The following is a 25,140-nucleotide window of genomic DNA, read 5'->3' as shown; positions in this document are numbered from 1 at the left end:
TCATAACCCATCACTTGGCACCAACCATTTATGTTACTACTAAATCACCTTGAGATAGGGTTGACATCCATATGTAAACTCCTGAATTTTTTTAAGAATACAGATTTCTGGGACTTCCCTGGTGGCGCAGTGGTTAAGACTCCACGCTCCCAATGCAGGGGGCCTGGGTTTGATCCCTGGTCAGGGAACTAGATCCCACACGCATGCCACAACTAAGAGTTCACATGCCACAACTGGAGCCCGCATGTTGCAACTAAGGAGCCCATGTGCTGCAACTAAGGAGTGGGTGAGCTGCAACTAAGGAGCCCGTGAGCTGCAACTAAGGAGCCTCTGAGCTGCAACTAAGACCTGGCGCAACCAAATAAATAAATAATCAGAATGCCTCTATATCCATTAAAAAAAAAGAATACATATTCCATCAAATTATAAAAGGCAGATAAATTCTATACCTTTTTGCAAATGAATTTCAACAACTTTATATCATGTTAATCTCTTTAAGACAAAGATACTTTAATAACAAACCAAGGTATAAGGATGGAAATTTGTGGGTTCAGAACCCCCAAGATGATGAAATATCTCAGGTTCACTAAGGGATGGAAAATGGGTCCCTCTCCTTTCATTATTACACCCCTACCCCAACCAGCGTCCCAGTGCTTGTCCAAAGAGAGGAAGACCCTCAGCACTGGGGAGAAGTTCAGGGTTGGGAACTGAGAGAAAGGGGAGTCTAACTGCTTTCCTCCCCACTCTCCCCACACACAACAAAGATTCAGGTGGCCTAATTTGCCAAATACAGCCTTTTGCCTGCATTGCCTGCATATCCTCCACTGCGCCCCCCCCGCCCACTCCCCTGTCACACGCAGGATTTGGGAAGGATTTTTAAACTAGCAACATCATCATCAAATGCAAATAAACTCATTACATTGAATTTCTTCTCAAGTCACCTTACAAATATGGTCTTTAAAGCACAGTGAGAACACTCAAAGACATGAAACGCTGCTTAAAACTGTCCCTGTAGAAGTGATCTCTTCTGCTGCAAAGAGATGAAAAGGCAAATATTTCTGAGTGGTTCGGGTTCCCTACTCAACAGTCATCACATGAGCTTCAATTGCAAAAAAAAAAAAAAGAAATTCACGAAGTGTTTAAAAATCTCCTTTAATTATATTTTCATGAACTCCAAGAACATCATCATTGCAATTAATGTTACAAAAAAGCAAAGAGGGACATCTGAACATGCAATAAAAAATTCACAGTGAAAATAATGTATGTTGGTACTAAAATATAGTTACTTGGCTCCCTGAAGGGAAAAGCTTTCTTCTAAATATCTATTCACTTGGGTTTTATCATGAGAAAATATTTTTTTTTCTGGAAAGCTTTGGGAAGTTTTCAACTTGTGCTACTGTTATTGTTAGCATCTGCTGGAAGTCCCTCATTCTGAAAGCCATTATTTGCAGTCTATAATTTAATCAGAAAATTCAAAAGTACAACAAATAGCTTGGCAACTGTGTTGTTACATACAAAGCCATTAGCAAAAATATGTAACAAAATTTATGTGAAACAAACAATTTTGTCCTTATATACAGAAGTTTGCTTTATTCCTCATACCCTCACAGCCTACTCAAAAATGAGAGGGTGTGGCAAAAAAAAAAAGAGAGAGGGTGTGGAGGGAGCCGGTACCAATCTCCTTCGAACTCTCCTTCTGGGTGGGGTAGAGAAATCTTAAAAGGTAAGTGAACTATTTTAATCTTCTTTTAAATGAGTTACAAAAATGCATCTGGGCTTCTTAATAAAGAACAAAAACTAGGAAAAATGATAGTGGCTTTAAAATAAAGAATTCCTCCCTTTGTCCTTTGTAAAATCTCTTAACAGACAGTAAAAATGGCTACATTTGTGACTGTGATCTGAGGACAAAGAGTAAAGAGCATCTTGGTGAAACATACGGACGGTAGAAACCAAGCTGCTGAGAAGTTTCACATCTAGGGCATGCACATACATCATACCAATAGAGTTTATACCTCAGGGGAGAAAGATCAGAAAGGTACATGGGAAATGTCACCCGAAGCTATATACAAACGCATGAACAAGAAGAACACATGGAGTCAAAGGGAGACGGTAATACAAGTTTAAAAATACATTTTAAAATCATCTCAAAGCCAAGGACCGTATTTACTGAAAACTCGGACATTCTACAGAATATCTTGTAAACAGTGAAAATGCAGCTTATTTAAAATGTAAAAAAAAAAAAAATGCAGCTTCATGTAATTCACAGTCTCAAAAGAAAATAAATTTCTGGTTTATCATCATTGCTCGGCTCGGTCTGCAAAACGGAATGATGTGAACAGAACTGGTCGGCATGCCCGGAGCGCAGGGCTGCGCACGCGCCCTCGGGGATGCCACGGCCCTCCACGCCGCAGGCGCCCTTGGCGCTCCGCAAGTAGCCCGCGATGTACGAGCCGGTGGAGTGCCGGTTCCCCACGGGCGCCGGCGCGCAGGGTTTGCTTCGAAGAACCACTCCTCCCACAGGGCTGGGGTTCACACTTTTCTGCTTGTTGGCTTCCTGCTTTTCCTTGGCGCGACTGGCAATGTTGCGCACTCTGCTCTGACTTCTGGATGACAACTTTCTGACCAGTGCCCTGGGGAACTGATTGACATCTTGCTTGGAATACAGCACTTGGCAGCCGTCTTCCTGGTCAAAGGACACAAGCTTCCGCAGCTGTTCGGTCAGGGCATCTATAGGCTCTAACGACTTTGTTTTCACAGTTACGCTCTTCTTGTCTCTGATGCCCGTTGTAACAAAGCTCTTACTAATACACTGGTACTTGCTTTCAAAATTACAGGCGATGTCCTCTGATGTTAAGTCTCCCAGACTTTTGGATTTGCAAGGACTGGGCAGCTTCAGAGCAGGCAGAGGAGGGTGTGTGGACCGCTCGGGGGCAGGGTCATGCATGTCTTGAACGCTAGACAGGGGCCCAGGGGTCTGGTTCTTTTTTGCATCTGAATTTGAGAAACGGTTATGCATAAAACCAGCACCCTGATAGGCTAGACGAGAAATATTTTGATTTTTGACATCTTGAATACTACTGTTGAATATTTCAGAGACAGAAGAGTGGAGAGTCTCTTTACAGTAGCCATTTCTCAAGCCTCTTTGAAAATGTTCCACCACATCCTGACTGTATTTCAGTTTTAAAGGAGAAGCGAGGTGACTTGTGCCCTCTCTCCTATATCCATAGGTTGTTAAAGGCAGACTTTGTGAGTCTCCATCCATTTCCACGAGACTGCTCTCCCCAGAATTTAAACAGAGAGTGGGATCCACCATTACATCTTTCAGTGTCAAGTCAGTGGAAGTGGCAGGGCTGTGGTTCTTCAGTATTTCCCAGTCTTTTTTGTGGGTGGGACTTTTTAGTAACCAGCAGTGAGGATTAGTAGAGGACAGAGGCAGATTGTTTTCCATGGCCCCTGTCTTGGTCTTCCCAGAAAGGTCATCGTCTGCTTTAGTTTTAGAGACAGGAGTGCAGATAGATTCACAAACAGCTGCATGTGTTGAGCATTCAGAGTTCTCATGCCCCAAGAATGCAGTCTGCTCAGGAGATGAGCACAGGAAGGATGACTTGGGTTTTCCACTGGAAAAGCCATGCTTGAAGGGCATTTTTAGGTCCATGGTAGGCAAGGGAGGATGGCCTGCTATCACACTGGGGCTCTGAAGATGAGACAAAACTGTGGGGTTAACCTGGTCGCTGGTCTCATCAAACTGGCCAATCAGTGCTGAGATGGAACTGCCAGGCTCATTCTCATTTGTCAAAGTGACATTATCAATAAGATGGGAAATTTCACTCTCCTGGAGAATTGCAGTGGAATGTAAGTCAGGTATGTCAGAACAGAGCGTAGAGACGTCTGACAAAGAAAAGGATGTTGCAGCTCTGCCCTTATCCCAATTACCTTCCAGCTTCTTAATCTCCAGATTGCTTTGAGAAAGGATGCTTCCTGACAATGCGCTTTTCCCTACCACGAAGCCCCCAGCATTCCCATTTTCCTTGGTTTTCACACCACATAGATCTTGTGTTAGGCTAACTGCAGGGTCACGAGCCAAATGCTGCCTTGGGGAGAGGGATTTGTTGGTACACTGGTGTTCCTGGCGATCACTTAACACATTTGATTTGGTTCTCCCACCCTTTGGACCTGGTAGCAACTGTTCTGTGATTGACAAGTTGGCGGTAGAAACAGCAGAGTCCCCGTGGCTGATGTCTTTGTGGAGGAGAGCACTGGAGGAAGCAGATAACTTTTTGTTGAAATTTGGAAAATGTTGGTCTTTTATACTTGCCTTCCCATCTCTTCTGTCATCCGTATCTTCTGCTGAATGAAACAAACAATATTTTAAGTGACAGGTATCACTTTATGTAGGACCTGCAAACACTCATGTTTGTCTTCAGACAGACAAATGGAAAATGTAAATCTGTTACATCGTGACAATATAATTATGGATTGCATAGATTTGCAACAAAGTGTCTGTGTGATGGATAAATGGTAAAATTTCACTGAAACTTCCCTTTGAATAGCTATTACATCAGCTAAGGATGTAATATTCATTGTAAAAAAAAATGTCAATGAGTTACCATACTTTTACAGTGAAGATTACCTTAAGTTGTTTCCTATTCAGATTTGTACTACACAGAAGCATGGCAATAGAAACAGAACAAGACAGCTCTGTTAAACAAAGTATTGTGGTACCTGTAAGCAAGATACTGTAAGCTTTCAAAGTTATACATGTGTTAGAAAAAAAAAAAACCCACACAAATCATTTTGAAAAACATTTTGTCAAAATACTGATTTTAACCAATTAATTTCTAAAACAAGTTGGAGGGTGCAATAGATGCATTAAAATATCAGTATCTGTTGACTTTAAAATGTAAAAATAAAGACTTGGTCACCAATTTTATACCATTGCTAATATCTAATTTTCCATTGATCCTATTTTTTGGTTTTAATACATAAATTTCATATTGCATTCTCCCCTAAAAGAGGCAGTAAGATATCAGGCACAGTAAGGAAAACTATAAAAATACACAATTCAAAGTAATTTGGGGTACCCCATCCTGTTTAGAATAGTGCTAAGACAATATTGATATTAGGTGTTCAAGTGTTCTTAATCACATTATTTTAATGGATTTTATGCTTTCAGTTATGAGAATCAAGAAAATATGTTTAACTTTTTATTAAATATTTTCCTAACTAAAAAAAATCATCATAAAAATTTGATAAACCCAAAAATTATAAGGAAAAAAATAAAGATTATATGATGTTACCACTCAGATAGCCACTGTAAGCTTTTGCAGAGGGATAGAATTATGTATACAATTTTTTATTCTGAATTTTTTCCACTTAATTTTTCTTCTACATGATAACTTGAATCATTGCATGGTTATGTACTGCTCCATATTTATAGGTTTTATACTTAAGTATTATTAAATATATTATGCTATATATATATGAATAACTTATATAAATTTCCTGTTTTTTAAAGGAAGGAAAGAAACATAACTGTTGCTTTCTAACTCACCTTAATGGTAGTAACATCTGAATTGACAAGTTGGCGGTTGGCATTACAGGATTAATTATTACTAATTTCTTTTGCTTTATTTTCCCCCCAAAATGGAGTTATTTATATTTACATGTAGTTTACTTTCCCCCAAAATGGAGTTTTGAAATAAATTTTAAAGCATATATTTCATCTCTTCTCTGATACTGCTCTTAGCAAAATTTCAAACTTGTTAACTGCCTTTTTCTCCTTCAAATAAACCATTCAAAAATTGGCTTGTCTCCCTACAATATCTTACAATAAAAATCAAAACAAGCAAAGTGGTGTTTGTGAGAAAATAGATCATTGAAATTAGATTGCATGATGAAAGACTTTTGCTAAAAGAAACAGGTATCACATTCTCCTGTCTGAAGTGATTTTGATTTAATTAAAACATTTGTTGCAGAGACCTCACATGGACACAGTTTGGGTGCTTAAATTATCTAAAATAGGGTGGGGGAAGAGTCACAGACACAAGGCAAGAGCTCTTTGGTACACTGTAAAGCAGATATCACTCTTTATCACGTTCTTGATATGAGTGAAGCATTATGCTCAAATTAGGGGAAAAGGTGGGTAATGCCTGCTTCCTATGCCTGAGGACTCTATGAATGGACAGGAGCTGCAGACATGCTGCTTCCTTCCCTGCCAACATCCAGGGGTCAGGGAAACGAGGCCACAGGAAAACAGCTAATAAGCTATCTCTTGTGGAAGCAAAGATTTCTCAAGTGAAGAAGGTGGATTACTTTTAACATCTGGCTTTTCCTCTTTCTCCATAAACATTTCCAATTGTAGAAAACATGTTATATGGTGGGAAAGAAATATAACTAAATTCAACCTCGGAAAAGTCCATTTAATTCTATTCCTCCTCAGAAAACCAGTAAATATTGTGCCCACTTAGAAAACCATGATCTCTGCTAATATTTTGCAGGTTTCATCTCCCTCTGTTGTGCCTCATAGACCCGTAGGCTCCATTCCATCACATCTGACCCCTCACTGTCAATTTCAGATGTCAATGTTATTTTGAGGCTTTAGGTGACTAGGAGATAGCTCTTTTACCACCCACTCTCCAAAGTTTAAAGTATGGTCTAAAAGGTAACACTGTAATGTACTGTAATGATTTATTTTTCAGTTTTTTACTTTGACTACAAAATGTCAGCCATGTAATAATGGTAATTAGGGACGAAAATGGGCCTTAAAGGGGTGTATTCTTAGAGAAACTTAAAGCATCTTACCCAGAGAGTTTTCTTTTCCTTCTGTGTCTTTTGCAGTTTCGGATATAGGCAGCGACAGAGCCCCCAGAAGACTTCTGTCAACAGGCATAGAGACGGGGCGTGCTTGCAAACTCCGTGTGGTCCTTCTCAGGACCCCATCTTGTCCTCTTGCAGCCTCAGACACAGAATCCTTTACCTCTACCATTTCTTGGAAGCCCATTTTGCTCTTTTTTCTGCCTTTGGCTGGAGCACTGGCTGTGCGTCGCAGAATCCTATCTCCAATCGATCGCTTCCGAACATAATGGGAACTGTTTTCTGAAGAGCTGTGCCTGGGATTCTTATTGAACAGCCCCTTCAGACCTTGGAGCTGTCTGTTCTGAAGACACAAAAGGACCAAGCACAAGTTAAGCAAATACCACTGTGTCAACTGCTTGCCTTTTAAATGACAGCTCCATGGAAAATGGATACAAAACGAAATCTCACAGCCACTGAAGAATATTCAAACCAAGAAAACAGCAGCTCACAGCATGTTTGCACAACGTCATGCACTTTTTATCAACCCGACTTCGGGAGGAAGGCAGCCTCCCATTTTCACAACCAAGCTTTCCCACAAGTTTTCTGCCCGAAGATGACAAGGTGGTAGGAAGAGTTTCCACAGTGAAAAGACTGTAATGAACTTGAGCCACCTTAAAGCAACGGATGCATGTTTTAAAGTGGTAAGCAGGAAGATGGAGCGATGTGAGCGAGCATGCCGCCGTGACCACTGAAAGAGAAACGCGCCAGCAAGAACCAAGCACCATGCTGAGAAACTACCTTTGTAGCTCCTAGAAAGTGCAATATAGTGTAACTGGGGTTGAGTATTAAAGGGCTCCACTGCAAGGGGGAAAAAAGCACAACAAAACACATTTTGGGCTCATTCAAGAAGGCTGCACAAGGAAAAACAGAAGGAGATAGAACACATATGCTCTATAAACCCTTCTCCCACTTTGGATTTTTAGTCACAAGTTCATTCATTGCTCAGTTCACCACCATCATGCTGTGGTTTACACATATCAACCCAAACACCCCTTGAAAGTAATTAATGACTTACACATGGACATTTATTTAAGGAAAGAGAACACAAGTCCTACCGAACACCTTCTCGGCTCAAGTTTTTAACAAACTGATTTTTATTATTTCCCTCAAGCATGTTAAGTGCTAGAGATGCTGCTTTTGTTCACCTGGGATTCCTAGAAATTCAAGAATCATTTTTCGATCATTTACATTTGTGTATGTTTAGGCCAGAGGAGAGAGCCCAACAAGCACAAATAGAAACCCAGGACTAAACACAGAAAGTCGTAAAACTTTATCACTCTTAGAAATTAGGATCCTTAGCACCTCACCCCTCCCAACTGATGGATGTGAGAATAAACACATACCTCCTATTTCAGGCCAAATTGGTCCACTACCTGCCAGTTGGATTATAGTCTCTAATAATATTAATATTTGCCAACATTTTTGAGCATTTACTATGTGCCAGGCAGCTTTTTAAAAATAAAGTATTTGTTTATGAAGTAGGTACTATTTTTACACCACATGTACAAACAAGGAAACGGAAGCACAGAGAATGTATATACCTCTGGACGAGGAGCTCCAGGCAATGCAGACCTTCTGATAAAGAGCACTGGACATTCCCGGGCCCTGGTCAATGCTACAGTCCCTCCAAATCACATCTAGTCCTGAAAACTGATTCCAGTGGCCAAGTCCCCAATTACTTGGCATTACCAGAGGACAGCCTACTGATTTGTAAATCTCAAGTGAGCTCTGCAATGAAGAAACTGGCATCAGCAAAGAGCTAGAATACACTTTTATGGTCTCTTCCTTTTAAGTCCTGTGGGTGGCTTTTAATTCATTCATGATTTTCAGGTTTCCAGTTGAATACAATGGCACTGAATGAATGCATCCTGCCTAGAACTGGCTGGGATCATAGCCCAGTTAGTACAGGTAATTCAAACATCTGAGACTACATTTCCCACTGCAGTCAGCTGGGTCTTTTTAAGGATTATAATAAAATTCAAATATGTAAGTCTATCCTTCCTGTTTTAGTCAAACAAATGATTGCCCTAGAGAGTAATAGTTTTCTCAATTCTTTTAAGCCCAGAGAGGGTCCCTAGGTGGAGGGAAGGAGTACACACCCCTAAAAAGAGGAAGGAGCGCACACGGATGGAGACCTGTGGGCAGGAGAGCACACAGAGCACAGTGTGGGCTGGGCTTCACTAGAGTTTTCTGTTAAAAAAAACAGCTTGTCAAGATACACGTTCCCTTTTATGAAATGAATTAGAAAACTTTATTAAGGACCATATTACTGTTGCATGTGGCTTTAAGCCCTGTGATCTTTCTTACCTTTCCATAGATTTCATTGATTGTTATGTGGACAAAAATGGATGCTTCTGTCAGTCCTTCCAAATAGACATGCCGGTAGCCTGATAAAAGTAGAGAAAGTAGTTTCCTTTGAGTTGAACTTGTGTTTGGCTTTCCCACGGGTGCAACAGAATTAAATACCTGACTTTACTATAGTTCTTTATGTTAACACTCACATTATCATATAACACATATTTTATATATCATATATGCCATGTATCATGTATGTCACATATCATATATTAAATCTTCCAAAGAAAAGGAATGGTCAGTCTAGAGAGAAAAGGCCAGCCAGACTTACCAGGCACTAAGCTGCTAAAGGTGACAGTTCTTTGCCCAACAAAATCTCGTCCAATCGGATCGTGATCCCACACAAGGAACCGAACCAAAGCTATTTCTGGCATGTGTACTGTAAATGTGAGGGTTTCTTCCCACACAGGGTTAAATCCTCAGAGAAACAGGAAAAGACAAATTAGAAAAGCAAAGGGGTTGGCTAAAAATGATTTAGCAGCAACATCTGCAAAGCAGACAGTGAAAATTGCTTGCCATGGTTATTAAACTCGTGAAGACAACTGAGCCACCCCGGGATGCCTTAGTGAAATAAAGCCTTGGAATTTACCCCATTGCTAGAAAATAATTGGTAAGAAATTGCCTGTAAATTATTACATCAATTCTAATAATCTTTGATGCCACATTGCATTCTAGAGAAAGCTCTTTTAGACAATATCTAGAATGTTTCAATAAACTCAAAAAGTATCTACAGTAGCGATCTAAGAATAATGTTTTAGCAAAAGCAATAAAGAATGACTCCTCTCCTCCACCCCCATCCCACCCCAGTAGAATGATGCTTCTCACCCAGCAAAGATTCTGCTGCTGTAAGCATCACCAGCAAGCATTTTGTAAGGTTTCAATGCTATGGTACATATACCATCCTATTTAATTCTTATGGTAATCCTCTAAGGGTGGCAGGGCAGAGGTTTTTTTCTAATTAAGAAAAAATATATATTACTGACTTTCAAAAATATATAACACTTAAAAATTACACAAGTAACCCATGCTCACTTTTCAACATAGGAAATATAATGCTCATTTTATAGTTGAGAAAACTGATGTTCAGAGAAAATAACATGCCTAACATCATGCAACTAGTGACAGAGCCAAAGGAGACAAGGCACTGCTGATTTCCAGTGGCTTCTCATGAAGCAAGACCTTAATACATGAAAGATGACATATTTTCATAGCTACTGAAAATAAATAGAAAGGCATATAATTCAACTCAAATTCTAAAAGGCAAAACCACGTTTATTTCTTGGTAAAATTCTCTCAGATAAAATAATTAAACTGATAAAAATTCAAGCACTCTGTAAGTTTGTTTTTCTTTTCTAAAAATGAAAATTCATGTTATTAAATGTATGCATTCAGAAGGCATCAGCCACTTAACCCTAATGCCTTAGCTAATGAAATAATTATGGACTGAAAATCATTGAGATGTCCCTCCTGAACAAGAGAAGGGATACTTTTTGTTGACTTAGTGATGACATCTCAATTATTTCTGAGACCAAAAATAATATATTGAGCATTGGTAGGAAAATGCAGTATGGGAAGTTTGCTTATTTTAAGCATGTTATTTCCTAAGTAACAGGTTTGTGCTACTCTTGAACCCTCAAATTCCTTTCCTTAAACTCCTCTTAAGGTCTCTCTAGGAACCTCTAACTTCCCAAGCATTTTGAGGATTGGGGTTTAGATTTTTTACAGTATTAAGGACTAGAGATTGAGAAAAACAGGCATGCAATAATGTTTGTCATATGTATGAATAAATACAACCTTAGAAGATTACTAAGAAAAAGACATGAGGCTTGAGTAAAGAAAGTTTTCTTTACATGATGGCCAAAACAGAAGAAGAACGCTGCCCACGCACCACAAGTACATATTCAAAAAGTAAACTTGCCAGAGCACGCTGCACTTGCCTTTACAGTTGTACATGCTCCAGAAAAAAATGAGAAATCATTGGGACGTGGGCTTCACAAATGAGAACTTTGAAGCAACTCATGTCATGAAAACAATATAAAAATATAACGAGTCATTTTCCTACATGAAGTTTTAACCCAGATCTTTAAAATATCATTCATTTCACTAGAAAAAAACATTTGCTTCAAAAGCAGAAGTCTTGAGAGCCTAGATTACAACATCCATCAAAATATACCATGCATCAATACCATATTTACTTAGTTTTATGTGTTGAAAAATCTTAACAAAACTCAGATGGCAGTTACAGATTTTAGAAATTTGTTTCTCTTCCATGTAGACAAATTCTCTTTTTCAGTGCAAACTCTATTTCTAGAGCATCCTTATTAAAAGTGAACAGAGATTATTATAATCTTACCATTGTCATCTACCACACGAGTCTGATCTTTACAACAATCTACTGGCAATCCGATAATTTCAACTTCTACAAAAGGATCAATGATCTATATAGATAAAGAAAGTATTACTACAACTGATAAATTTCTACACATGTTAATTTAAGAATATTGGCCAAAATATCACATATCAACAGCAACCCATTTATTTAGGTGCTTACTAAGAAAGAGAAATTGTACCAGATTCAACAGAGTCAACAATGAAGCAGGAATAAAAAAAGATTACATTGTTATTTGCCAATATCTACTAATATTACAAAAACTTAACCCAATGAACCTTCAACTCCAGTTGAAGGTATATACCCAACAGAAATGAGAGTGTCTATCTACGCAGAAATGCTCAGAGCAGGTGAATTCATAATAGTCACACATTGGAAGCAACCTCAATGTCCATTATGAGTAAGATGGATAAACTGCAGAATATTCATCTAATGAATACTACACAGCAATGAAAAAATAACAAAGTTGTGCTACACAGCCATAATGTGGAACAAGCCAGACACGAAAGAGTGTATACCGTCAGAGTCCATTTACATAAAGTTTGAGCACAGACTAAATTAATCTGTTTTGACAGGGACTGGTATTTGATGGGGGGAGGGGAGGGCTGGGAGTAGATATTGACTGGGAGGGTGGACGGAAGCCTTCTGGGGGTTCTGGATATGTTCTACCTTGATCTGCTTACACAATAATTAATCAAGTTATCCACATTTGATTGGTGCACTTTAAGGTAGTTAAATCAATTGTGTACTATGATGTAAATTTAGAAGTATTTAAAAATAAAAAGATGAAAAGGTAATCAAAAGAAAAAGATGAGTGTTTAGTTCCCCTCTTCCTCACCTTTACCTCCCCCATATCCCCTGCCCTCTGGGAGAGGGATCCTCCTTTGTTTGTCATCTGTAAGCTCTCCTTTGTAGTGCCAGTACTGGATAAGTAGCAAAGAAGGAATAAAATCCTAAGGAACCCAGAAAGGAGAGAATTATGAAGTCTGGGAAAACATATTTTTAGGAGCTTGGAGACTAAGGAGAATACAGTTTTGGAGGGAGCTTCATGGAATATGAGCTAGAGGTATGATAGAAAAACATTTTGAGACAGTTAGGTGGATAGACACGCTTTTTGTTCACTAAATAAATCACAGCTAAAGTTTACTAGTTTTCCATTAATTCTTTGATGCTAAAAGTTTTTCCTTAGAATAGAACACTGTGGTAAAACTGTACCATTGGGAGTCCTGGATTTGGGGACAGCTAATAAATATGACTAAGGAAAATAAAATTCCTTAATTTTAAGGAATTTAAGAGGATTAATTTAAGTCTAAATTAAGGAATTTAAGAAGCCACAGGCTTGAAGAACAACTTCTTGCTTCGACACTTGGTTCCTGTGCTGGACTTTGGCAAGTCGTGTAACTGTCTGTGCTTCAGTTTCCTCATCTGTAAACCTAAGATAACAGTGTACACTTCATCATGTTGTAATCCACGTGACATGCTGGGAGAATGGAACTTGATAGTGGTAGCAAGATTAGGGAGAGATTTGGGAGGTAGAATGTCCAAGAGATGCTAACTGAGTAGATGTGGAGAGCAAAGAAAAGGTGAAAATTAAAGATGACAATCAATTTTCTGATTAGGAGCAAGAAAAATTATTATTTCATTCTCAGAGATATGAACAATGTGAGAGATCACAGGTTGAGAATTCAGGGGGACTAGAGGGGGGAGAAACTATATTTTCATTAGCCTCTGACTAAAGCACAAATAGTAGAGTATTAGTACTGTAATTTTGTGCCTGGCAGAAATCACAGATGTTTTCAAGTCACAGCATAGTTGCTGCAGAAATCTCTGTGTATCACCCATACTTATCACAATTTCAAAATTCTAATAGTTATTCAACCCCCTTCTAGAACTTGCTATTTATTGCATACATATTTGTATGTCACAGTTTGTTTTTAATATACTGATAAGTGAATTTCAATATGATTTGTCCTGTGTACCTTTATCTATTTTATTTTACGCAAACACATTATTCTGAGAAGGGGTCCAAAGGCCTCATCAGATGCCAATGGGTTCTATGGCTCAAAAAAGAGTTAAAATCTCCTGACAGAGAACCTCATAAACCACAATAAGGAGGTTGGATTTTATTTTAATTATAATAGAAGATAATCCTCATACATTTAAATGATTACTCTAACCCCAAAGACTATGTATTACAAAGATAAAGAAATACCGATGCAGTGAAAAACACCTGGAAGAAACCTCCTTATCCAAGTAACATTATCAATCCTGGGATAAACTGACATAATATGGCCCCGGATATGATACACTGAGAAGGATACACATTGCCCATGTAGTATTCCTGCCAAATATGTTTAGTCTGATTCTAATCATGAACAATCAGGTAATCCCAACCGAAGGACACTCTGGACACAGCTGGCTTGGACATTTTTAAAAATATCAATATAATGAAAACAAAAGCTGGAGAACTGTTTTATATTTTAAAAGACCAAAGAGAAATGACAACTATAAGCAATGTGTGACTCTTAATTGGATTCTGAATCTAAAAAGAAAAAAAGAAGATGTAAGAACAATTTGGGGACAATGGGGGAAAATTGAATATAGATTTTATATTAGGTAACATTCTTGTACCAACAAACTATTGGGTATAAGATAGGCTCAAGGATGTATTGTACAACGTGGGAAATACAGCCAATATTTTGTAATAACTGTAAATGGAAAGTAACCTGTAAAAATTGTATAAATTTTTTTTAAATAAAATTTTAAAAAATGAATAAAGTTCTGATGGTCTAAAAAAATAAAATAAAATAGAAAAAAATATATTATTGTACCGATATTAAATGTCATGGGTGTAACGACTGTATTGTGGCTATACAGGATAAACTTCTTGTTCTTAAGAGACAAATGCTGAAGTATTTAGGGATTGGGGTCATGATGTTAACTTACTCTCAAATGACTCTCCAAAGAAAAGAAAATGCATATATATACACACATATATATAATTAAATTTTGTTATATTTGCTTTATTTCTCCCTTTCATGTGGATAAGTATATATGTATGTGTATATGTATATTTATGCACACATTTACACATGAAAGGAAGATAAAGCAAAAGTAACAAAATTTAATGAGTTAATTGGTGAATCTAGGTGCTGGAGATACTGTGTTCATTTTATTCTTATTGCAACTTTCCTGAGGTTTGAAATATTTCAAAATAAAAAGTTTGGGGGAAAATATAGGAAGTGAGTCTTCCTTTTTGCAGACAATAAAGAAAAATGGAAAGAAGAGGAAGTAAGGATATACTTTCTGATACTACCAAAATAACTATTCTTGCTGCTGAGAGAACAGAACTGGAAGCAGGGAGGCCAGTGAGCTGGGAGGCTACTGCAGCAGAACTGCCAAGAGATGATGGTGGCTTGGATTAGGCTGAAGGCAATGCAGATGAAAGACATGGTCCCATCTGAAGCTCCTACTTTCTGAGAAGGAGGACATGCCGCCATCTACTGGAGAAAGTGATGAGAATAAATGTTTGAGGAGAGACGCGGTTGAAAATAGCCACTGTGGAGAATAGGATAGAGGACTGATCAGGTGGAGTTGGGATGGCAGTGCAGCACTACGTGTGGGTCAGTGGAGATTTGAGACAGAGTTGACGGTGGGACCACTGCAGAGCTGCATGGTTTCACCATCGACATTCAAGATCCAGAAAGGATAGTTTAACAGGTGGGAGTGGCAAAGAGCCTGAAGTGATGGACCACTCCTGAGAGGAGGGACATGAACAGAGGAGGGGCTGACAGGTAGGGAGAAAATGGAGGCCAAGGAGGCCAAGAGCAGGTGGAATGGGAATAACGGAATGAAAGCTCTGGAAAGAGCGGAGGCTGTGGTCACAGAGGGAGACATTTTAAAATCACGCAACAGAAATGCATCAAGGCAAGAGCCAGTCTGTGGCCAGGGAGCAGGTGGCTGATGTGCAGCAGAGATGAGGGTCACAGTGGATGAGAAAGGCGGATGGAAGGTTAAGATGTTCTCCTAGGCAATGTGTCTATTAATAACAAAACTTCTCCTTGCATCTCAGTTTAGCATTGCCCGTGTCAGTCTTGAATCATGAATTGAACTGCATTGCACTCGTGCCTCCAAAATAGATGATGCACTGCACTCCAGAAAGAATTGCGTGTGCTTTGCCAATAAGTCAGTTAATATCTGATGAGCTGAGGTCAGTGCTCATTTACACACACACACACACACACACACACACACACACACACACACAGCCCTTAAGACATTTCAGATGAAATGTAAACACAATAAAATAAATCACATAATTAACCACTTGGTCGTATACAGCTTACCTCGCCTCGGTCTCCAAACATGGAATCTGGAGGTTTGGGGAGTTGTTGTCCACTAATTACTTTCAGGATGAACTGCTTCTTAGGGTTGGCAGGAAGTGGATCACCAGAGAAAGGGTTGAAAGTACCTAAGCCAGGTAAAGCTGAGGTTAAAAATCTAGGTTTGGTAGCATGGAAACCTAGATACCCACATACCCCCACATACCTTAAGCTTGTAGAACAAAGAAACAATAAATGCTGGATTACTATAGTGTTTCTTAAAGCAAAGAAATTATCACCTAACTATCAGCCTGGCTTTTGCCTGAAGGCAATGCCAGCTGGCATTTCCATAGCTGTGTTTTTTTGTTAGAATCTATGCTCCCAAAGGCCAGAAGAATGGACCAATTTAAAACAAGTGTCTGCGATGCAATTATCAACCAAGGCAGGGGGTAAGAGGAACATTTTATTTGAATGTCCATAGTATAGAGAAGGGGAGCAGCTGTCAGATTCACATAATTTTCTATCTTAAACTATTGCAGGTATAGAGTGAATATAATAAACAGAAAGAAGACCTGAAATTAAGTAAACAGCATAGCAAGAAAACACGCAAAGCACAAAATTCTGAAGACACATCTGTCAACAGTTTTGTACCTGAACTGTTAAAAATCCAACTTGGAAAATTTAAAAAGAATTTTGATGAGCAGAACCAAAAGGAAGTGTTTTTGATATAACATTGCATTACCTTTTGTTGTTGTTGTTGTTAGCACTGTTTTGTAATTGGAATAAACTGACTAAAAGGGCTTGATAAAATTGTTTCAGGTGTTATTACAATTTTGCCAGCAGGTCTCAGACTCATACTCCCTTAGAGAGTTTCTGAAAGCATTCAGTTTACAAATAATGCCTAGTGAATATAACGCTGGACCACCGGATTTCAGGTGACAATCCATGCTATTATCCATGTCCCTGTTTAAGTGCATAACATCACAAGGAACATTGTAAACATCATGCTATCCAAATATTAAACAGTTGTGACAAGAGTTCTTTATTTACATTTCAATACCGAATTTACCTCTTTTTTAAAAATCATGTTGCAAAACAGAGGCATCACACTTTCCACAGAGCTCATTCAATAGAGGCTATGACTATGAAATTAACACACACCTTTGCACATCTGCTGGGGTTTAAGGACATAGCCGCAATTGCCATTTGTCTTGAATTTGGCTCGATTTAACTGCATCATTCGCCCTTCAGACTGGTAGTTCAATGCCACTGTGCAAGTTCAAAGTTTAAGAGAATTAGGCAAGACAGCAGCATAGAGTCAAGACACACGGAGAACCGCTCCTCCCCGAGGCATACACACCTAGCTGGCAACCTGCGTTCCAGTAGGGCAGAGGGTTGAAATTACTGGAATCGATGCGGTAGGCAGAGGGATAAATCCTCGTGAGCTGCTTCTGATTATAAGTCATGAACTGCTCAGATTTCTGCTGAACCACCTGATGTGCTCTTGTTTCACTGAATGATAACACATTTCCTGTGGTTCCTACAAGTTTTTAACAAAGAAAACAGAAATGTGAGAACTGCTGCAAAGAAAACACCACTCATAAAAGATCTTATAATGCTGTCCGTTTACACCCATAATAAAAGGCAGAGCAAAAGAGTGAATTCAACCAGAGCAGGCACAGCTCCTAAGTAAGAAAGGTCTAATAAAGTTCCACTCTCGGGACTCTTTTGCCATTTCAGATCAGAGCTGTGCATCTTGCTCAGATAACTGCCTGTTTCTGGATCCCATATTCTCCCAAGAATTCAATCATCTCACTACTTCATGTCTATCTGACTAGTATGAAGAGGACAGAGAGGAAAATTATTTTCTAGGCGCATGATTCAAGCAGAATAGCTTTGCCAGAGATCAAGACACCTATGGATAAATAAAACTATCTTTGTAACTCATTCCTGATAAAAGGGAGACATTCGTTGAAGACATTCATCTAAAAAGCATACATATGAAACACATTAAGTGACAGCTTTCAGAGTCGAAGAAAATAAAGGGAAAAGACCAATTCCAAAGCAGGAAAATTGGGTTTTAAAGTTACTTTGAATAGAATTATGAAACCAGTCAAAACCTATTTGGGAGAAAGGAATCATAATGGAAAAAGAATTCAAAAGAACATCATAAAGAAATAAAAGTTTCAGAAACAAGAACAGCCATCCCCCTAGCCAGATTTATAAATAATGGAAAAGTAAAGGGAGGTAAAAAACAGGAAGCCTATCATCAGAAAGGGTTAATCCAGGACCGACGAAGCTACAAGTTAGGGGGTCATGATGGAGTAAACCTCCAATTATTTAATATCTTACCCTTTTCTCCCAGTACTACCTTTTGTACCACATCTAAAATGCTCCCACTACTCCCACTCCTTTACCAAACATCCATACCCCACCCCCCAAATGACCACCCCATGTCATCTGGTACCTGTTGGAATAGACCAGCCTAGATAAAGATCCAAACATGCCCAGAGTCTCATTCTCATTCCAAGGTGTGCTCTGAACACAGACTGAGGGACATGGCCCATGAAACAAAGGAGGTGAATTATAATCTTACTGAGCCTGAATGGTATCCAGACTCTGCACGTTTATTCATGCACACAGTCTCCCAGGGCCCTTGCTGTCCTTAGGGTTGTACAGCCTTAGTTATTAAACACTGGCCAAATGACTAGCAACTACACTCTACAACATGGAACAGTCATAAACACAAGTGGAAGGCAAAGAAATTAGAGAATTACAGTGCTTAATCTGATGATTTCCCTCAAATAGACTCTTTCCTTATCACATATATCAATATCTTACTGACATAACTTAGCATAGTTTACATATCTCAAGCATACTAAAAATGACCATATTTGTAGATTTTGATGAGGAATACTTTGAACAGGGTAAGAGAAAATATAGTCTTTTTGACAAACCACATTCAGGTAGAGTAGCACTAAAATTAGTACCACTATTTTCTCTGTCTCTCTACATAAATTATGCACACCACATTATCAATAAGATGACCTTGCTAATTAGGTACATGTCAATTAGTATATTAATAGAGTTGAGCTGCTTTGCATTAGGATGAGCCATGCATTCATTATCTATTGCTTATTTTGTGGCTAACACACACACACACAAAAGACAAAAACAGATAAAGTTCAAGAACTAAACAGTCCTCAATATTATTTTCCATTAAGCTAATAGGATGATGATTATTTAAGGCATGTAGTAGAAATATTTCTATGAACCAAATATACCTTTAACTCCATTAAAATACTTCCTGAGTTTATTTTCTAGCTGTGGGCAGATATTATAAGAATGTGATGTTTAGGTACCACCTCACACTGGTCAGACAGTCATCTCAAAAAGTCTACAAATAATAAACGCTGGAGAGGGTATGGAGAAAAGGAAACCCTCCTACAAGGTTGGTGGGAATGTAAATTGGTGCAGCCACTATGGAGAACAGTATGGAGGTTCCTTAAAAAACTAAAAATAGAGCTACTATATGATCCTGCAATCCCACTCCTGGGCACATATCCAGAAAAGATGAAAGCTCTAATTCGAAAAGATACACACCCCCCAACGTTCACTGCAGCACTATTTACAATAGCCAAAACATGGAAGCAACCTAAATGCCCATTAGAGGGATGGATAAAGAAGATGTGATACATATATACAATGGAATATTACTCAACCATAAAAAAGAATCAAATAATGCCATTTGCAGCAACATGGATGGACCTGGAGATTATCATACTAGCTAAGTCAGACAGAGAAAGACAAATATCATATGCTATCACTTACATATGGGATCTAAAATATGACACAAATGAACTTATTTACAAAACAGAAATAGACTCACAGACATAGAAAACAAGCCTATGGTTACAAAAGAGGAAAGGGGAGGGATAAATTAGGAGTTTGGGATTAATATATACACACTACTATATATAAAATAAAGAACAAGGTCCTACTGTGTAGCACAGGGAACTAAATTCAATACCTTGTAATAACTTATAATGGAAAAGAATCTGGAAAAAAAAAAGAATGTGATGTTCACTTGCTGAGAATCCTATAGGGTCTCATGTTCTCACATGTGAAATTAATTTTTTTTAATAACTGTCACCATCTAAAGAAAGAATCAACACCAAAGGGAAGAAAATCTGCAGATAGAAAAAGATACACTTGTGGAATGGGGGGGGAATAAAGATCTGAGGAAAGAATCCTGGAGGTTGTAAGGACATAAGACTCAGCACAGGCAGTCAACAAAAACAAAGATTGAGAGGGGGAAGATGGCGGAAGAGTAAGACGCGGAGATCACCCTCCTCCCCACAGATACATCAGAAATACATCTACACGTGGAACAACTACTACAGAACACCTACTGAACTCTGGCAGAAGACCTCAGACCTCCCAAAAGGCAAGAAACTCCCCACGTACCTGGGTAGGGCAAAAGAAAAAAAGAATAAACAGAGACAAAAGGATAGGGACGGGACCTGCACCAGTGGGAGGGAGCTGTGAAGGAGGAAAGGTTTTCACACAGCAGAAGCCCCTTCGCGGGCGGAGACTGTGGGTGGCAGAGGGGGGAAGCTTCACAGCCATGGAGGAGAGCACAGCAACAGGGGTGCGGAGGGCAAAGCGGTAAGATTCCCGCACAGAGGATCAGAGCCGACCAGCACTCACCAGCCCGAGAGGCTTGTCTGCTCACCCGCCAGAGCAGGCAGGGCTGGGAGCTGAGGCTCGGGCTTCGGGCTGTCGGAGCGCGCAGGGAGAGGACTGGGGTTGGTGGCGTGAACACAGCCTGAAGGGGTTAGGGCACCACGGCTAGCCGGGAATGAGTCCGGGAAAAAGTCTGGAGCTGCCGAAGAGGCAACAGACTTTTTCTTCCCTCTTTGTTATCTGGTGCGCGAGGAGAGGGGTTTAAGAGCGCTGCTTAAAGGAGCTCCAGAGATGGGCGCGAGCCGTGGCTAAAAGCGCGGACCCCAGAGACAGGCAGGAGACGCTAAGGCTGCTGCTACCGCCACCAAGAAGCCTGTGCGCGAGCACAGGTCACTCTCCACACCTCCCTTCCGGGGAGCCTGTGCAGCCCGCCACTGCCAGGGTCCCAGGATCCGGGAACAACTTCCCCTGGAGAACGCACGCACGGCGCGCCTCAGGCTGGTGCAACATCACACTGGCCTCTGCCGCTGCAAGCCCGCCCCGCACTCCGTGCCCCTCCCGCCCGCCCAGCCTGAGTGAGCCGGAGCCTCCGAATCAGCGGCTCCTTTAACCCCGTCCTGTGTGAACGAAGAGGAGACGCCTTCCGGGGACCCACACGCAGAGGCGGGGCCAAATCCAAAACTGAAACCCGGGAGCTGTGCGAACAAAGAACAGAAAGGGAAATCTCTCCCAGCAGCCTCAGGAGCAGCGGATTAAATCTTCACAATCAACTTGATGTACCCTGCATCTGTGGAATACCTGAATAGACAACGAATCATCCCAAATTGAGGAGGTGGACTTTGAGAGCAAATTGATTATTTTTTTCCCCTTTTCCTCTTTTTGTGAGTGTGTATGTGTATGCTTCTGTGTGAGATTTTGTCTGTATAGCTTTGCTTTCATCATTTGTCCTAGGGATGCATCCGTCCGTTTTTTTGTTTGTTTTAATACTTAAACAAATTTTTTTTCCTAAATTATTTTTTCTTTTAATAACTTTATTTTATTTTACCTTACTTTATTTTATTTTCTTTTATCCTCTTTCTTTCTTTCTACTTTTTCTCACTTTTATTCTGAGCTGTGTGGATGAAAGTCTCTGGGTGCTGCTGCCAGGAGTCAATGCTGTGCCTCTGACATGGGAGAGCCAACTTCAGGACACTGGTCAACAAGAGACCTCCCAGGTCCACGTAATATCAAACAGTGAAAATCTCCCAGAGATCTCAATCTCAACACCAACACCCAGCTGCACTCAATGACCAGCAAGCTACAGTGCTAGACACCCTATGCCAAACAACTAGCAAGACAGGAATACAACCCCAGCCATTAGCAGAGAGGCTGCCTAAAATCATAATGAGTCCACAGACACCCCAAAACACACCACCAGACATGGACCTGCCCACCAGAAACACAAGATCCAGCCTCATCCACCAGAACACAGGCACTAGTCCCCTCCCCCAGGAAGCCTACACAACCCACTGAACCAACTTTAGCCACAGGGGACAGACACCAAAAATAATGGAAACTATAAACCTGCAGCCTGCAAAAAGGAGACCCCAAACACAGTAAGATAAGCAAAATGAGAAGACAGAAAAACACACAGCAGATGAAGGAGCAAGATAAAAACCCACCAGACCTAACAAATGAAGAGGAAATAGGCAGTCTACCTGAAAAAGAATTCAGAATAATGATAGTAAAGATGATCCAAAATCTTGGAAATAGAATAGAGAAAATGCAAAAAACATTTAACAAGGACCTAAAAGAACTAAAGATGAAACAAGCAACAATGAACAACACAATAAATGAAATTAAAAATACTCTAGATGGGATCAATAGCAGAAAAACTGATGTAGAAGAACGGATAAGTGACCTGGAAGATAAAATAGTGGAAATAACTACTGCAGAGGAGAATAAAGAGAAAAGAATGAAAAGAACTGAGGACAGTTTCAGACACCGCTGGGACAACATTAAATGCACCAACATTCGAATTAGAGGGGTTCCAGAAGAAGAAGAGAAAAAGAAAGGGACTGAGAAAATATTTCAAGAGATTATAGTTGAAAACTTCCCTAATATGGGAAAGGAAAAAGTTAATCAAGTCCAGGAAGCACAGAGAATCCCATACAGGATAAATCCAAGGAGAAACACGCCAAAACATATTAATCAAACTGTCAAAAATTAAATACAAAGAAAACATATTAAAAGCAGCAAGGGAAAAACAACAAATAACACACAAGGGAATCCCCATGAGGTTAACAGCTGATTTTTCAGCAAAAACTCTGCAAGCCAGAAGGGACTGGCAGGACATATTTAAAGTGATGAAGGAGAAAAACGTACAACCAAGACTACTCTACCCAGCAAGGATCTCATTCAGATTTGATGGAGAAATTAAAACCTTTAAAGACAAGCAAAAGCTGAGAGGGTTCAGCACCACCAAACCAGCTTTACAACAAATGCTAAAGGATATTCTCTAGGCAAGAAACACAAGAGAAGGAAAAGATCTACAATAACAAACCCAAAACAATTAAGAAAATGGGAATAGGAACATACATATCAATAATTACCTTAAATGTAAATGGATTAAATGCTCCCACCAAAAGACACAGACTGGCTGAATGGATACAAAAACAAGACCCATATATATGCTGTCTACAAGAGACTCACTTCAGACCTAGAGACACATACAAACTGAAAGTGAGGGGATGGAAAAAGATATTCCATGCAAATGGAAACCAAAAGAAAGCTGGAGTAGCAATTCTCATATCAGACAAAGTAGACTTTAAAATGACTATTAGAAGAGACAAATAAGGACACTACATAATGATCAAGGGATCGATCCAAGAAGAAGATATAACAATTGTAAATATTTATGCACCCAACATAGGACACCTCAATACATAAGGCAAATGCTAACAGCCATAAAAGGAGAAATCGACAGTAACGCATTCATAGCAGGGGACTTTAACACCCCACTTTCACCAATGGACAGCTCATCCAAAATGAAAATAAATAAGGAAACAAAAGCTTTAAATGATACATTAAACAAGATGGACTTAATTGATATTTATAGGACATTCCCTCCAAAAACAACAGAATACACATTTTTCTCAAGTGCTCATGGAACATTCTCCAGGATAGATCATATCTTGGGTCACAAATCAAACCTTGGTAAATTTAAGAGAATTGAAATTGTATCAAGTATCTTTTTCTTTTCCGAGCACAACGCTATGAGACTACATATCAATTACAGGAAAAGATCTGTAAAAAATACAAACACATGGAGTCTAAAAAATACATGACTTAATAACAAAGTGATCACTGAAGAAATCAAAGAGGAAACCAAAAAATACCTAGAAACAAATCACAATGTAGACACGATGACCCAAAACCTATGGGATGCAGCAAAAGCAGTTCTAAGAGGGAAGTTTATAGCAATACAATCCTACCTTAAGAAACAGGAAACGTCTCGAATAAACAACCTAAACTTGCACCTAAAGCAATTAGAGAAAGAAGAACAAAAAAAACCCAAAGTTAGCAGAAGGAAAGAAACCATAAATATCAGATCAGAAATAAATGAAAAAGAAATGAAGGAAATTATAACAAAGATAAATAAAACTAAAAGGTGGTTCTTTAAGAAGATAAACAAAATAGATACACTGTTAGGCAGACTCATCAAGAAAAAAAGGGAGAAGACTCAAATCAATAGAATTAGAAATGAAAAAGTCACATATTAATCAAACTGTCAACATACACTGCAGAAATACAAAAGATCATGAGAGATTACTACAAGCAACTCTATGCCAATAAAATGGACAACCTGGAAGAAATGGACAAACTCTTAGGAATGCACAACTTGCCAAGACTGAATCAGGAAGAAATAGAAAATATAAACAGACCAATCACAAGCACCGAAATTGAGACTGTGATTAAAAATCTTCCAACAAACAAAAGCCCAGGACCAGATGGCTTCACAGGCGAATTCTATCAAACATTTAGAGAAGAGCTAACACCTATCCTTCTCAAACTCTTCTAATATATAGCAGAGGGAGGAACACTCCCAAACTCATTCTACGAGGCCACCATCACCCTGATACCAAAACCAGACAAGGATGTCACAAAGAAAGAAAACTACAGGCCAATATCACTGATGAACAGAGAGGCAAAAATCCTCAACAAATACTAGCAAACAGAATCCAACAGCACATTAAAAGGATCATACACCATGATCAAGTGGGGTTTATTCCAGGGATGCAAGGATTCTTCAATATACGCAAATCAATCAATGTGATAAACCATATTAACAAATTGAAGGAGAAAAACCATATGATCGTCTCAATAGATGCAGAGAAAGCTTTCGACAAAATTCAACACCCATTTACGATAAAAACTCTCCAGAAAGTAAACATAGAGGGAACTTTCCTCAACATAATAAAGGCCATATATGACAAACCCACAGCCAACATCATCCTCAATGGTGAAAAACTGAAAGTATTTCCACTACGATCA

At 39.2% G+C, this 25,140-nt stretch overlaps 1 protein-coding gene across 1 annotated transcript in view; it reads right to left on the bottom strand.

Annotated features, from left to right (window-relative positions):
- Positions 1-1,150: 1,150 nt before the first annotated feature.
- Positions 1,151-25,140, bottom strand: part of PLCH1 (phospholipase C eta 1) — a 233,325-nt gene continuing 209,335 nt past the window's right edge. Inside the window, exons 17-25 of the mRNA XM_060011265.1 lie at positions 17,282-17,461; positions 17,083-17,190; positions 15,946-16,070; positions 11,564-11,648; positions 9,482-9,628; positions 9,163-9,242; positions 7,594-7,653; positions 6,802-7,156; positions 1,151-4,347 (exon numbers count right to left, since the gene is read on the bottom strand). Of these exons, the coding sequence (XP_059867248.1) occupies positions 2,261-4,347; positions 6,802-7,156; positions 7,594-7,653; positions 9,163-9,242; positions 9,482-9,628; positions 11,564-11,648; positions 15,946-16,070; positions 17,083-17,190; positions 17,282-17,461 (3,227 nt within the window). The 3' untranslated portion in view covers positions 1,151-2,260. The remainder of the gene's footprint in view (positions 4,348-6,801; positions 7,157-7,593; positions 7,654-9,162; positions 9,243-9,481; positions 9,629-11,563; positions 11,649-15,945; positions 16,071-17,082; positions 17,191-17,281; positions 17,462-25,140) is intronic.

Source organism: Delphinus delphis, chromosome 4 (genome assembly GCF_949987515.2).
Source record: "Delphinus delphis chromosome 4, mDelDel1.2, whole genome shotgun sequence".
NCBI lineage: Eukaryota > Metazoa > Chordata > Mammalia > Artiodactyla > Delphinidae > Delphinus > Delphinus delphis.
This window is presented reverse-complemented; position numbering and strand designations above follow the sequence as displayed.